This window comes from Vulpes vulpes, chromosome 10 (assembly GCF_048418805.1).
Source record: "Vulpes vulpes isolate BD-2025 chromosome 10, VulVul3, whole genome shotgun sequence".
In the NCBI taxonomy this organism is placed as follows: domain Eukaryota; kingdom Metazoa; phylum Chordata; class Mammalia; order Carnivora; family Canidae; genus Vulpes; species Vulpes vulpes.
The window spans coordinates 72,110,903-72,123,750 of record NC_132789.1 but is presented as its reverse complement, the minus strand read 5'-3'; the positions used below and the strand labels follow the sequence as shown (position 1 = coordinate 72,123,750).

Sequence of the window (12,848 nt, the reverse complement as noted above, 5' to 3'; positions counted from 1 at the left end):
GGCAGAGGTAAGCTGTTACTCTTAGAGGTATTCTGTGAAAATTCTTGGTTTCTGTTGTTGGAGAGGAAAACTTTTTTTCTTCATCTTCTTAGGTTCAGTGTTTGGGGGTTGTGAATTAAACTCACAAAAGACAGATTAACGAGAAAATATAGATATTTGTTCATGTATGTATACAGGATTTAACAGAAAAATGTGGCTCCAAGTGGTAGTTAGAATTTGGGGCTTATATACCATCTTAATAGGGAAAGGAGAGGGGGAAAGGGTACTTTTGGGAACACAGAGGACTTTTAGGAAAGATAAATGAGCCCCTAGGAAAATAGATGGGGGATATGACCATTTTGTGACAACGTATAGGTGATTTCTTATCCTAGTACTGATTTCTCCCTTAATAGGAGTCAGTCTTCCTTGGCTATGAAACCCTAAGGGAGGGGAATTATAATTCTTTCTGGAGGCTCTGCTTTTCAGCAGCTAACAGGAGTTCAGGGAAAAACCTTTTCCTGTGTCTATTGATTATCAAATGCCTTCAGCTCAAAATAATTTTTATGTTGCAGTGACATATTCTGTATCCCTTCACCATCTTGTTTAGATGTGCTTACTCTTCCTAGTTCTCAGTGTCTAACATGTAGCAAATATATCCTTTTAATTGTTGGATTTATTTTGAGCAATCCAGAGTATGTGTGTGTGTGTCTGTGTGTGTGTTTTAGAATAGTTGTGAGATGATTAGAGTTGTAGGGAAATTAGTGGGCGCCTAGCAAGATAGTGATTTTTTTTTTTTAAGCCAACAAACTGGGTACAGGGAGCATATTGGTATGATTTGAAGAGTAGAAATCACCTTTTTATTTTTGGATGAAGTTTCTGACAGTATTTATTGGTTTCCTGAACTAAAGTTGTATCATTGGACCTTAGACATGAGGCACTTCAGAATGGTAGTGTTACGTGGCTACTCTTCCATCTTTAATGTATTTATAGTGACAGAATAAGTGGGATGATTGCAACTGAATACAGTGTATGATCTCGATGCAGTGCTTTTCATTGAGGTCATTCAGAGATGATGTTCAGGATGACTTGAGTGATTATGAAAGATGGGAGGTTCATTTGTGACATCTTCAAAAGAGCCTATAGTTAATTTTATCATTTGTCAGATGAAATAAGCAGCAGCATTTCTATCTTTGAGTTTTGTTTTTTTTTCTGGCTGTTGTTGTGCCCAAAGAGTATCATTTTATATGTGAGGAAAATAGCTTTTTCCTGAATTATTTGTTGAATATACTATTTAAGGAATATTTAAGAAATATAGGAAATGAGATCTTACAAAACTGTGAAGCTTATTCTTTAAATGTCATTTTAATTTTACCTGTTTTGAGAAGTATTTTTAAAGAGCCTTTAGTTTTCACTTTCTAATGGAAGAGTACTATGTTACCAACCAGAAATTTTCTTGACAAGTTACAGACTTAAGAATCTTTATATGATATGATGGGTTTAAGAGCTCTTGAGCTCTTTGTTCATCCTTCTAAAGGCTCCAGGTTAATTGAGGATTTTGAATTTTTAAATCTCATTTTTATTTTTTTAATCGCCCTTGATTTTCAGATTTTTAGTTCTCACTCACTAATACAAATGAATCATTTCTTCTACTTTCTAATGTACTTTTATATTTCTACATTCTGCATTGAAGGCCCCAGAAATGTTTGTTTGAATTGTGCCAACAATAAGAGTAAATAGATATCAAGTGAGTGCATTAGATACTCTCTTTCATGAGAGGAGTGTGTGTGTGTTTTATTTTGTTGGTGGCTGTTGATAAATGTCATTTGTCCAGAGACTTTTGTTGCATATTTTCTGGAGTGAATATCTTTCATTTAAATTCTACCAATTATTTTGAGAAAACTCTTGTTGCTTTGATACATGTTAATATTGCTCAGGTTTTGAATAACTGGGGATAGTATGATTATACATATATTTAAAATAGTGCTTAATTTATTTTTATATAAAAATCATGAGTACATTTAAAATATTTTTTAATAAAGGCTGAAAAACAGTCAGCTAAACTACAGGCTGAACGCTTGGAAAAAGAGCTACAATCAAGCAGTGAACAAAATACTGTTCTAATCAGTAAATTGCATAAAGCTGAACGGGAAATAAATACGTTGACCAGTAACGTAAGTCATCTCATGTTTCTACTTCATCCTTTAGAATGCTTGATATGGCATAATAACAAATAAATTTTGTATTTGAATTGTTTACTTCTCTATAATGAAATCTTCTTTTATTCTGTCATTCTGCCTTCCAAATGCATATAGAATCTGACCAGTGTTTACCACGTTTACTGTGATTACTCTTGTCTGAGCCATGGTTTCTCTAGACTCTTTTACAGTGGGCCCCTAACTACCTATTCAGAGCTCTGTGTGATTTGTCCTCTGCAGTCTTTCCAGAGCCATCACAGTCCAGTTTTTTCCCTCCTGTTCTCTTGGCTTCAGCCTTACTGGCCTTCTTCTCACTCTTACTCCTGTAAGTGCCTGTCCTGGGGCCTTGGCACTTGCCTGCCTGACATGGTCTTCCTTCACATTCATGTAACTTGCTTTCTCCCCTCTTTCAGATGTCACATTATCAGACAGGCCTTCTTGTCTTCACTTTGTAAAATACCATCTCCCTTCTTCCTGCCTCACTCTCTGTCTTCTTTACCTGCTTTATTTTTCTCCATAGCTCTTTTTTTTTTTTTTTTTTAAGATTTTACTTATTTATTCATGAGAGACACACAGAGAGAGAGGCAGAGATATAGGCAGAGGGAGAAGCAGACTCCTTACAGAGAACCTGATGCGGGACTCGATCCCAGGACCCCAGAATCATACCCTGAGCCAAAGACAGATGCTCAACCACTAAGCCACCCAGGTACCCCTTCTCCATAGCTTTTAACACCATTTGATATACTTATATTTGTCTTATTTTTTTGTCTCCTTTTCTCTCCCACCCTCTTTTCCTTCAACCAATTGTAAGCTTTATGAAGAAGGACATTGCTTTTATTACTCCTCACACTTCATCCCCTGGAACAGTATTGACACACAACAGGCACTTAATAAATATTTGTTAAATGAGTAAACTAATAATAGCAGCATGGTCTGCATTTACGTTACTTTAATTTTATTTTTTTAAAAGATTTGTTTATTTTAGAGACTGAAAGAGCACGAGAGAGAGAAAGAAAGAGTAAGGGGATGTGCAGGCAGAATCTCAGGCAGACTCCCTGCTGAGTACACACCACCATGTGGGGCTCAGTCCCAGGACCCCAAGATCATGATCTGAGCTGTCCACTTGACCAACTAAGCCATGCAAGTGCTCCTATGATATCTTTAATATCATAAAAATCAAAAATTATTTTAATTTTTTAAAATTAAAATTTTGTTTGTACATCTTTTATATACCAAGTTTTCTCAGGAACTTACAGTTTTCCCCCTCATATGCTGTATATGTATAGATGAGGAATCTTGTAACCAGAAATAGAATAGCAATGATAAAAGTGTTTTGTAGAAAACCGTGGTGAATAATGGTATCAGCTGTGGAGTCAGACAGACTAGGTTCAAATTCTGTTTCTTTTCCTTATTAGCTGTGTGACCTTGAGCAAGTAGTGTTTTTCTTTATAATGTAAAACTAATATCTACCTTATAGAATATGGCAAAATTATATGCAATATTATGCATAAGGTCTAGTAGATAATCACCCAAATATTAACTATTATTAATGATATTACTTGAAGGCATCTTGGAAATAAGTTTGGTTTCTGAATCGTGAAATCACTTATTTTCCATCAAAACAGAGTTATGTAAAATTACCTTAAAAAACAAAATGGCTCCCAGACCAGAAGGAACTTACTGTAGCCTAGTAGAAATGAACTTATCTAGAGGAGTAATGTGTTACCATAAATTCCTTGCTCAAGGAGTTGCTTGAGAAAACTTAGGCAGTGATTATGACAGAGAGAAAATAGAGTTTTACTCAGTAGAATGTAAGTATTTTGGTCCCATTGAAGAGATAATTCTTGTTCTGGAAGGAATACACCAGTCTGTTTTAAATGGTAGGCATGAAACTATTAATTCATTTCATTCCATTCCATTTGTTCTGATTGTATGAGCACCAGACAACTTTCTGTTATTTGACTTCCCATGTAATTTTGTCTACAGGGAGAGAATGCATCCTTGTTTTTCAGATATAGAGTATTCTTTTTTCCATTAAAATTTTTTTTCACCATTTTTCTTACAGTTCTGATTTTATAGACCAATCCTTGTAAACTTCATTAATGTGAGTCCAGCCTTGAGAGTGATGAGATTTCTGTGTTGTCTAAAAGGTCATAAACCATAATACTATATGCATTAGATGCCACCCTTGGGAGATAGTCTACCCAGCTTTTTCCATGCCAAACACATACTCTTTTATGTTTGCAGATTCTGTTTCTAATGGCATTTAAAATTTTTGTTTGAATTTTTATACCTTACAGTTGACAAAGTGGTTTTGTAGCCAGCGTATCATTTAATGGCTGACACTAGAAAGAATAAGTGAAAATGAGGCAAGAAGAGTTTTAATTGTTGAAATACTTTAATTCAGATGTCTTCTAGTTTAGCTTACAGGTTGAGACTAAGATGTATTTAGAAGTTAAAAACTGTTACTTTGGAGGAGGTAATGAAATACAATGGAAAAGTCCATAGGCTTTGAATTAGATAAATCTGTTTTTTGATCCTGACTCATTTTTATCTCACTCATTACCTGTGTAACTTCTGATTTGCTTAACTTTTTTCTCTTAAGATTTTATTTATTTATTTATGAGAGACACAGAGAGGCAGAGACATAGGCAGAGGGAGAAGCAGGCTCCCTGCAGAGAGCCTGATGCAGAACTTGATTCCAGGACCCTGGGATCATGTCCTGAGCAGAAGGCAGATGCTCAACCACTGAGCCACTCAGGCATCCCTGATTTGTTTAACTTTTAAGTGAGAACATTGCCTATCTCTTACATGATTTTTCTAAGATTAAACATGGTATTGAATACAGTAAATAGTAGCCTATGATTAAAATAATGACAGTTTTACACTAGTGATATCCTTAAATAAGAAAATGATACAACATAACAGAACTTGAGCCTATTGACTAGTTCTATTCCTCACTGTATCAATAACTATGTGTAGAACTTTAGGCAAGTTTCCTCATAGATGAACAATGTTCTAGCTCATCTCTAGGAACTCATCTAGCCTCCTAAGATTATGTAAGTTCTACTGGAAAATAAATTAATAATTTAGTTGCTTCCTAATTAGCTTAAATAGATTATTTGTACATTCAATATTGAGATACATGTTGAGTTCCTACAATGATAGAGTATGCAAAGAAATAGAGTATACAAAGAAGTAAATTCGGGAATTTCTCTCATGCCTTTCTTCCAATTCTGATATTGCTAAGAGTTGTCCTATTTTAAAGACACACTTGGATTTTTTGCATATAAATGGCATATTAAAAACTACCCTTCAGCTTTAGAAAAACCAAGTTTTTTTTGAATCATGCATGTAAAAATATTTCATTGGAAGGCTAAACTTTAAAATGATTTTTCAAACGTGATTGTCACAGTTTTCTTTGCAACTCGAAATTTTCATCAATATTTTACAACTCTATATGTGCTGCCGAAGTGCGCACAATATTTTACAACTCTAGCAAATGGTTGTTTGCAATGCAAAGGAGCACCTGGGGTGTATTTGTCTAAGTTATTCAAATTTGTAAATGCTCATCAGGTTTTTTAACAGAATTATGTCATTGTGACTCTAAGTGTCTTGGATTAAAAACTATTACCAAAGATAGCTTGAAAATGGTGACCTTAAAGATATTTCACATTCAATGAGATAAATTCTAGTTACCTCAGGAGGTGTTTGATTTTTAAAACTCCAATACAAATATGCAGTTTTAAGGAAATAATCCCACATGGTTATCCTTATTAGCTACATTAATGAGGTCATAGCATCTCAGACCTTTGAAAAAGATCAGAATTTGAGAACTCTTCTTGGGAATTTGTGTCAAGAGCTTCTTGAGTAATAAGTTTTTTCCACTCTTTCTTGCTTAGTTATATTGTTTTCTTGCATGTCTATATGTATATGTGTAATTTAGCAGCTTCTGAACTCTTGTAAAATGCCTACTATTGCCATTTTTTATTATTCTTAAAGTTAGTAGTAAGTAGTACTTTCTAAATACTTGGTTTCTGTTATGTCAAAAGCATAAAGCAAACTGGCAACATGAAGGCCAGAACGGAAAATGCATTGTGATAAAAACAAAAGTAAAACAGAGTACCTCAGCCCAAGGGAGCTTCAAAAGACTCTGAAACTCTTGAAATTATTTTAACATTTTAACATTATACATTTTGTTTAGGAAAAGATCTCTAGTTTCCTAGGACTTTTGAGGCCTGATCACAAAAAATGATACCAACATTTTATGAAGTTAACAATTACTATTAGTGTAAGTGCATTCATTATTTTAGGATGATAGAAGTGTGGTGCTAAAGGAACTGCAACTCTTATAGGTCCATAGATGAGTAAATTCGAATGCAGTGAGGACAAATACTTTGCTTGAGGATATACCACTGGTTTTATAATAAAAGTAGGCCTGAAGACAGAATTTACTTGTTTGACTTCCTGTCTACTGTTCTTTCAGTTTCAATAATTATAGTTTAGTTGAAAAATATTTTTTTCAGGGTGAAATGAGTTAAGAAATAGGTTTGTATATATTTCATAGTTCTTATTGAACTGAAATGAATCCAGTTTTTGCAAAATAAGATGGCTGCAAATTTCCACCTCATATTTAAAGAAGCTACGGTGTGGTTTGTTAATTAACTACTATGTCATTCTTAACCTTTTACAGCAGGTTATATAATAGCTTATAATTTCACTTGTTATAGAAATTGGATTTTCATTGTAGTTGTATTTCTTCAAAATTTTAAATGATTGGTTAATTATATGGGAAATATTGACAGTTATTGCCAGTCACCTAGCAGTTTAAAATAATCAGGTTTGGGCAGTAAAAGTTTAAATTAGATTTATGTTTTATACTCATTCTTCCCACTACCACCACACATACACACACACCAAATTTAATTGATTCTTCCTTCTTGCCTGCCTTGTCAATCCTCTGCCTCTTAATTGGTGTCTTTACCTTCAGTTTCTTAATCTTAATTTGCAATTAGAGTTAATTTTCTGAAACACAGTTGATTGTGTCACCTTCAGTAGCTAATAGGATACACAGACCTTTTGTACGGCATATAAAGTTTATTCCTTGCCACTCCACAGCTTTCATGCCTTCCTTTGCACTAACACATTGCTCACTGTTTTCCAAGCATACTGTGTGTGACGTTATACCATTATAACATTTTGTGTGCTGTTCCTTATACCTAGAATGGCTTCTTGTCACCAGCACTTTTTTTAAAGGGAGGTTTCAGGTTTTTTTTTCTCTGAAGATGAGTCAGTCATTGACTATTGGATTTTAGGTAAGATTAAATTAATATTAAATTAATAAATTAATTAATAAAATTAAATTAAATAGTCATTGACTATTGGATTTTAGGCAAGATTAAGCCAGAGAACCCTAGCCAGATATTTGTAAAGAAATAATTCTGTGAGGAAAAGGCTGTTTTCTTGGTACCAAATACTGTTCCAGGCACTGAAGCACCTTCCTTCCCTCATGCAAGGTACTTACACTGTGTACTCTGCTACCAAAATGTTTTCTCATTTCTACTGATGTTTTGGGGTAAGCAGTTAGTTGCAAGAAAATGACCTATAGTAATTTCAATTTCTAATTATCAACAGGTGAAAGAACTTAAACATTCAAACAAACTAGAAATAACAGACATCAAACTGGAGGCAGCAAGAGCTAAGAGTGAGCTAGAAAGAGAAAGAAATAAGATTCAAAGTGAACTGGATGGTAATATATGATTTCCCATGCTTTTTACTATTATTTTTACATATAAAAAATATTAAAATATATCAAACTGAATTTTTATTTCCAGATTTTCAGCCTGAGTTTTAATCTTAGAGCATATATGGATTATTTTTTATTTATGTTGAATGTTCATTTTCTGAGGTAGCTTTTAGAAAAACCAACCTTATGTTTATGTCAGTTATTATTAATACATAAATGAAATTTTACAAATGGGATTCCATATTTCTGGGTTTATAGTTTTGTTTTTAAAGATTTTTAATTTATTTATTCATGAGAGACACACAGAGAGAGAGAGAGAGAGAGAGGCTGAGACACAGGCAGAGGGAGAAGCAGGCTCCATGCAGGGAGCCTGATGTGGGACTCAATCCCAGGTCTCCAGGATCAGGCCCTGGGCTGAAGGTGGCGCTAAACCGCTGAGCCATCCAGGCTGCCCGGGTTTATAGTTTTGAATCTGTTTATCATGTGATTATTAGTCCCAGACCATTTTTTTTTTCCAGACCATTTTAAGTCTAAAGAATGTAAGGAAGATAGGTGAGTCCCAGGCCCAGTTTTTGTTTTTTATGTAGACACTAGGCTAGTTACTGAGCCTAGTTTATTTTATTTTTTTTTAAAGATTTTATTTATTTATTTGACAGCACAAGCAGTGGGAGCAGTTGAAGGAGAGGAAGAAGCAAACTTCCCACTGAGCAGGGAGCCTGATGCAGGGCTCATGACCTAAGCTGAAAGTAGATGTTTCACTGACTGAGCCACCCAGGCGCCCCAAACCTAGTTTATTTTTAAGCTCCAGTTTAGTCTTAGAATGTCCTCATCAAGATTCCTCAGAATTATTTTATTTCTGACTTTTCTTAAAAGGTCTTTAAATAAGCTACCTTTGGCCTGTAACTGTCCTCAAGCTGATCTCTGGTTGAACTGGCCTCTGTAGTTTCTGTCAGAGCTTATGATAAATTAGTGTTTTCATCATTAATTTCTACTTGATGTTGATTTCATGAATTTCTATAGTTAGGGAATAACTTTTCAAGGGACTTAAAGAGTTTGTGATCTTTGCGTTTTTTTTTTAAGTTTTATGTTAGATATGAATTTATTTATTTCATCTGTAAAATACTTGTCATATCACTATAAAGAAAATTTATGAATTCATTGGATAAACTTGAAAGTTTCCAATTTATATTTCTATCAGAAATCTGACAGTTCTGCTAGAATGATAGGGTTTGAAGGATTCTGTGATTTTATTCACTTTCCTTCCAGCTAGCTTTATGATGATGCTGTCTATGGGGCTAAGGTTACAGAATCCTTTTAGAAGTGAAGTATATCTCTTTGGATATCACTTAGTTTGATATCCTCAGCTCTCAAGAGTCAAGTGAGTAAATGTATATAGTCTTTTGTTAAAGCATTTGAATATGTATGTTAAATAAAATGACAGAATAGTTAACTGAGTTTTAGTCTGTTTCATTCTTAAAAGGTTTATCAATAACATAAAGATCTTTGAGAATATATATACAGACTTTCTACACTCTTAGTTGTCTTACCAGTTTATGGATGCTTGCTGTTATGAATTTTCAGCTTAATAACATTGAATACAGCTTATCTTTTTCCTTGAAAAAAAAAAAAACTAGGATTACAGTCAGACAATGAAATTCTCAAGTCAGCTGTTGAACACCACAAAGCTCTCCTAGTAGAAAAAGATCGTGAATTAATACGTAAGGTACAAGCTGCCAAGGAAGAAGGTTATCAAAAACTTGTGGTATTACAAGATGAAAAGTAAGTACTTAATTACCTTATTTTGTGTTCAATCTCCTTGAAATGAAAACATTTTGCTGTCTTATCATCCTCATTGTAGTTCTTATAACATAATTATCATCTGTTGTTTTAGGATAGAACTTGAGAACAGATTAGCGGATTTAGAGAAAATGAAAGTGGAACGTGATGTCTGGAGGCAATCTGAAAAGGAACAGTGTGAAGAGAAATTGCGGGCTTCACAGGTGGCAGAAGAGTCGGCCAGAAGGGAACTTCAGAGTATTAGGTTATATATGTATATGTATATATATTTTAAACTTCATTTTGAAATAATTTCAGAGCTAACAAAACATTGTAGAAGTTATACAGAGAATTCCCATATGAACATCACCAAGATCTCTAAAGATTGACATCTTACATAACCATATTACGATAATCAAAGCTAAGGTATTAACATTAATATAATCAGGAAATACTGTTATCAAACCTATAGACTTTATTCAAATTTTACCAGTTGTCTTACTGATATCCTTTTTCTGGCCCAAGATCCAATCCACAATCACACGTTGTCTTCACTTGAAGAGTGCTAACCAGTTATTTTGTAGATTATCCCTCAATTTGAGTTTGTCTTAAATTCTTGATGATTAAATTCAGGTTATATATTTTTAGCAAAAATAACACCAAAGTCAGTCATGTGTCCTCAGTGCATTGTATTAGGAGGTATGTTATTTGTCCCCTTGACATTGCTGAGTGGTGACATACAGCATTACTGCTTTGTAACATCTGTAACAATACTGCTTTACAAAGTGGTTATGCTGTTTTTCATTCGTTGTAGCAATGTATGAGAGTTCCCCTATGACAGTTCCATTTGTTTCACACCTCTTGACTGACACTTGTTATTGTCAGGTTTTTTAACTTCAGTAGATGTGTAGTAATATATCATTATGGTATTAATTTGATTTTCCCCAATGGCTAATGATGTTTAGTATCTTATAATGTGGTTTTTGGAAGTATTTGTCCAAATATTTTGTCCATATTTAAAACTGGGAAGTTATCTTCATACTGAGTTGTAACAGATCTTTATTTTGCATATAAGCCCTTTGTCAGATACGTGTTTAACAGATAGATTCTCCCAGTCTGTGGATTGCTTCATTTTAATTGTGTCTATTGAAAGTAAAATTTATTCTGATGAAGTCCATTTTATCATTTTTTTCTTTTCTAGTATGTGTTTTTTATGTGTTCTGGTTTTTTTTTTTCCCCAAAAACTTATTTAAGTGATCTTTATGCCCCACATTGGACTTGAAATTACCTCCCTTAGGTCAAGAGTTGCATGTTCTACTGATTGAGCCCTCCACGCACCCCTCTTGAGTGTTCTGTTTAAACTTCGCCTAATCTTATGTCACAAAGATTTCTCTTTTGTTTCCTTCTAAAAGATTAATATTTTATTTCTTACACTTAGGTTTTATGATCCAATTCATGTAGTGTGAGAGGATAGTAGACATTTGTTTTTTATTTCCAATTAGGTATCCAGTTGTTCCAGTATTATTTGTTGAAGACCGTCTTTTCCTCCCATTGAGTTATTTTGGTACCTTTGTTTTGAAAATCAGTTGACCATTTAAGTGTATCTATTTCTGGACTCCCTCTTATTGCAGTGATCTTTTTGTCCATCTTGACATGAATATCCCACTGTCTTGACCACTGTGGCTTTATAGGAAGTTTGATACAGGTAGTGCAAGTCCTGTCTACCTTGTTCTTTCTTGTAAAGATTGTTTTGGTTCTTCTGGGTCCTTTGCCTTTCCACATAAATTTTAAAATCAGCCTGTCACCTTTTTCAAAAGGACTTGTTAGGATTTTGATTGGGATTGCTATGAATCTGTAGCTCTATTCGAGGAGAGTTGTCATCTCAATATCGAGCCTATCCATTCCATGAATATGGCGTATCTTTTCATTTAATTAAGTCATCTTTAATTTCTGTTACCAGAGTTTTGTAGTTTTCATTGAATATATCATGCTTATCTTGTGTTATGTTTTATTTCTAGCATTTTTTATGTGATTATAAATGGGAGTGGTTTTAAAAAAAATTTCGCTTTCTAATTCGTTGCTGGCATATGGAAATATAGTTAGTGGACTTTTATGTAATGACCTGGAAACCTGTGACCTTACTAAAGTCATTTTCTACTAGCTGCTTTGTAGATTTTTAGAGTTTTTCTAAGATCATGTTGTATGCCTTAGGCTTTTAGTTTACTTTGTTCATTTTTTTTTGTTATAATTTGAGTTGGGAATTTAACTGAACAAGTGTTCATTCTTCCATTTTTATTGGCCAAGTTTCTAGTATAAGATTTATCTCTAAGTATATAAAGTATATTCTGTAGTGTTTTAATTAAGCTGAAATTAATTGTGTTTGCTAGGGCTGTCATAATAAAGTACTACAGTCAGGATAGTTTAAACAGTAGAAATTTATTTTCTAATAGTTCTAGTTGCTAGAAGTTTGAGATCTCAAGGTGTTGGTAGATTTAGTTTCTCCCAAGGCCTCTTTTGTTGGCTTAAAGATGGTTACTTCCTTGCTCTGCCTTCATACAGTCTTTCCTCTGTGTGGGTGTGTCTCTAGTACCTTTCCTTCTTATGAGAATGCCAGTCATACCAATTAGGACCTACCCAGATAGCCTCATTTAACCTTAGTTACCTCTTTAAAGTCCTGTCTCCAAATACAGTCACATTCCAAAGGACTGTGGTTGAGACTAACATGTGAATTATGGGGAGACACAGCTCAGTCCATAACAGGTTTTTCAGTTTCCAGGTAGGAGGGCTTTGTTTTTATTTTGTTAATTTCTAGTTTTATTTTTTTATTATTTTTAAAAGATTTTATTTATTCATGAGAGACACAGAGAGAGGCAGAGACACAGGCAGAGGGAGAAGCAGGCTCCATGCAGGGAGCCCGATGTGGGACTTGATCTAGGGACTCTAGGATCATGCCCCGGGCTGAAGACAGGTGCTAAACCGCTGAGCCACCCAGGGATCCCCAGTTTCTAGTTTTATTGCATTGTAATCAGAGAGTATTGTTTCTATTATTTCTACTTTATGGAATGCACTAATATCTTTTTGTGACCAACAAGAATTTTTTTTTTTAATTTAAAATCCTTTTAAAATATTTAAAATCCTTTTAAAATATTTAA

At 34.0% G+C, this 12,848-nt stretch overlaps 1 protein-coding gene across 7 annotated transcripts in view; it reads left to right on the top strand.

Moving 5' to 3' along the window:
* CEP83 (centrosomal protein 83) overlaps positions 1-12,848 on the top strand; it is a 122,743-nt gene that overhangs the window by 78,948 nt on the left and 30,947 nt on the right. For 5 of the 7 annotated variants that reach the window (XR_011994908.1, XM_072724581.1, XM_025992231.2 and 2 more), the window contains 4 exons: positions 2,019-2,150; positions 7,809-7,923; positions 9,555-9,699; positions 9,812-9,961. Coding sequence is in view for 6 of the 7 variants with exons in the window: in XM_072724581.1 (XP_072580682.1) it covers positions 2,019-2,150; positions 7,809-7,923; positions 9,555-9,699; positions 9,812-9,961 (542 nt within the window). In the remaining variant the exon portion in view is untranslated. Of the gene's footprint in view, positions 1-2,018; positions 2,151-7,808; positions 7,935-9,554; positions 9,700-9,811; positions 9,962-12,848 lie in introns of those variants that run through there. The other 2 variants (XM_072724583.1, XM_072724584.1) reach the window with 2 other exon arrangements.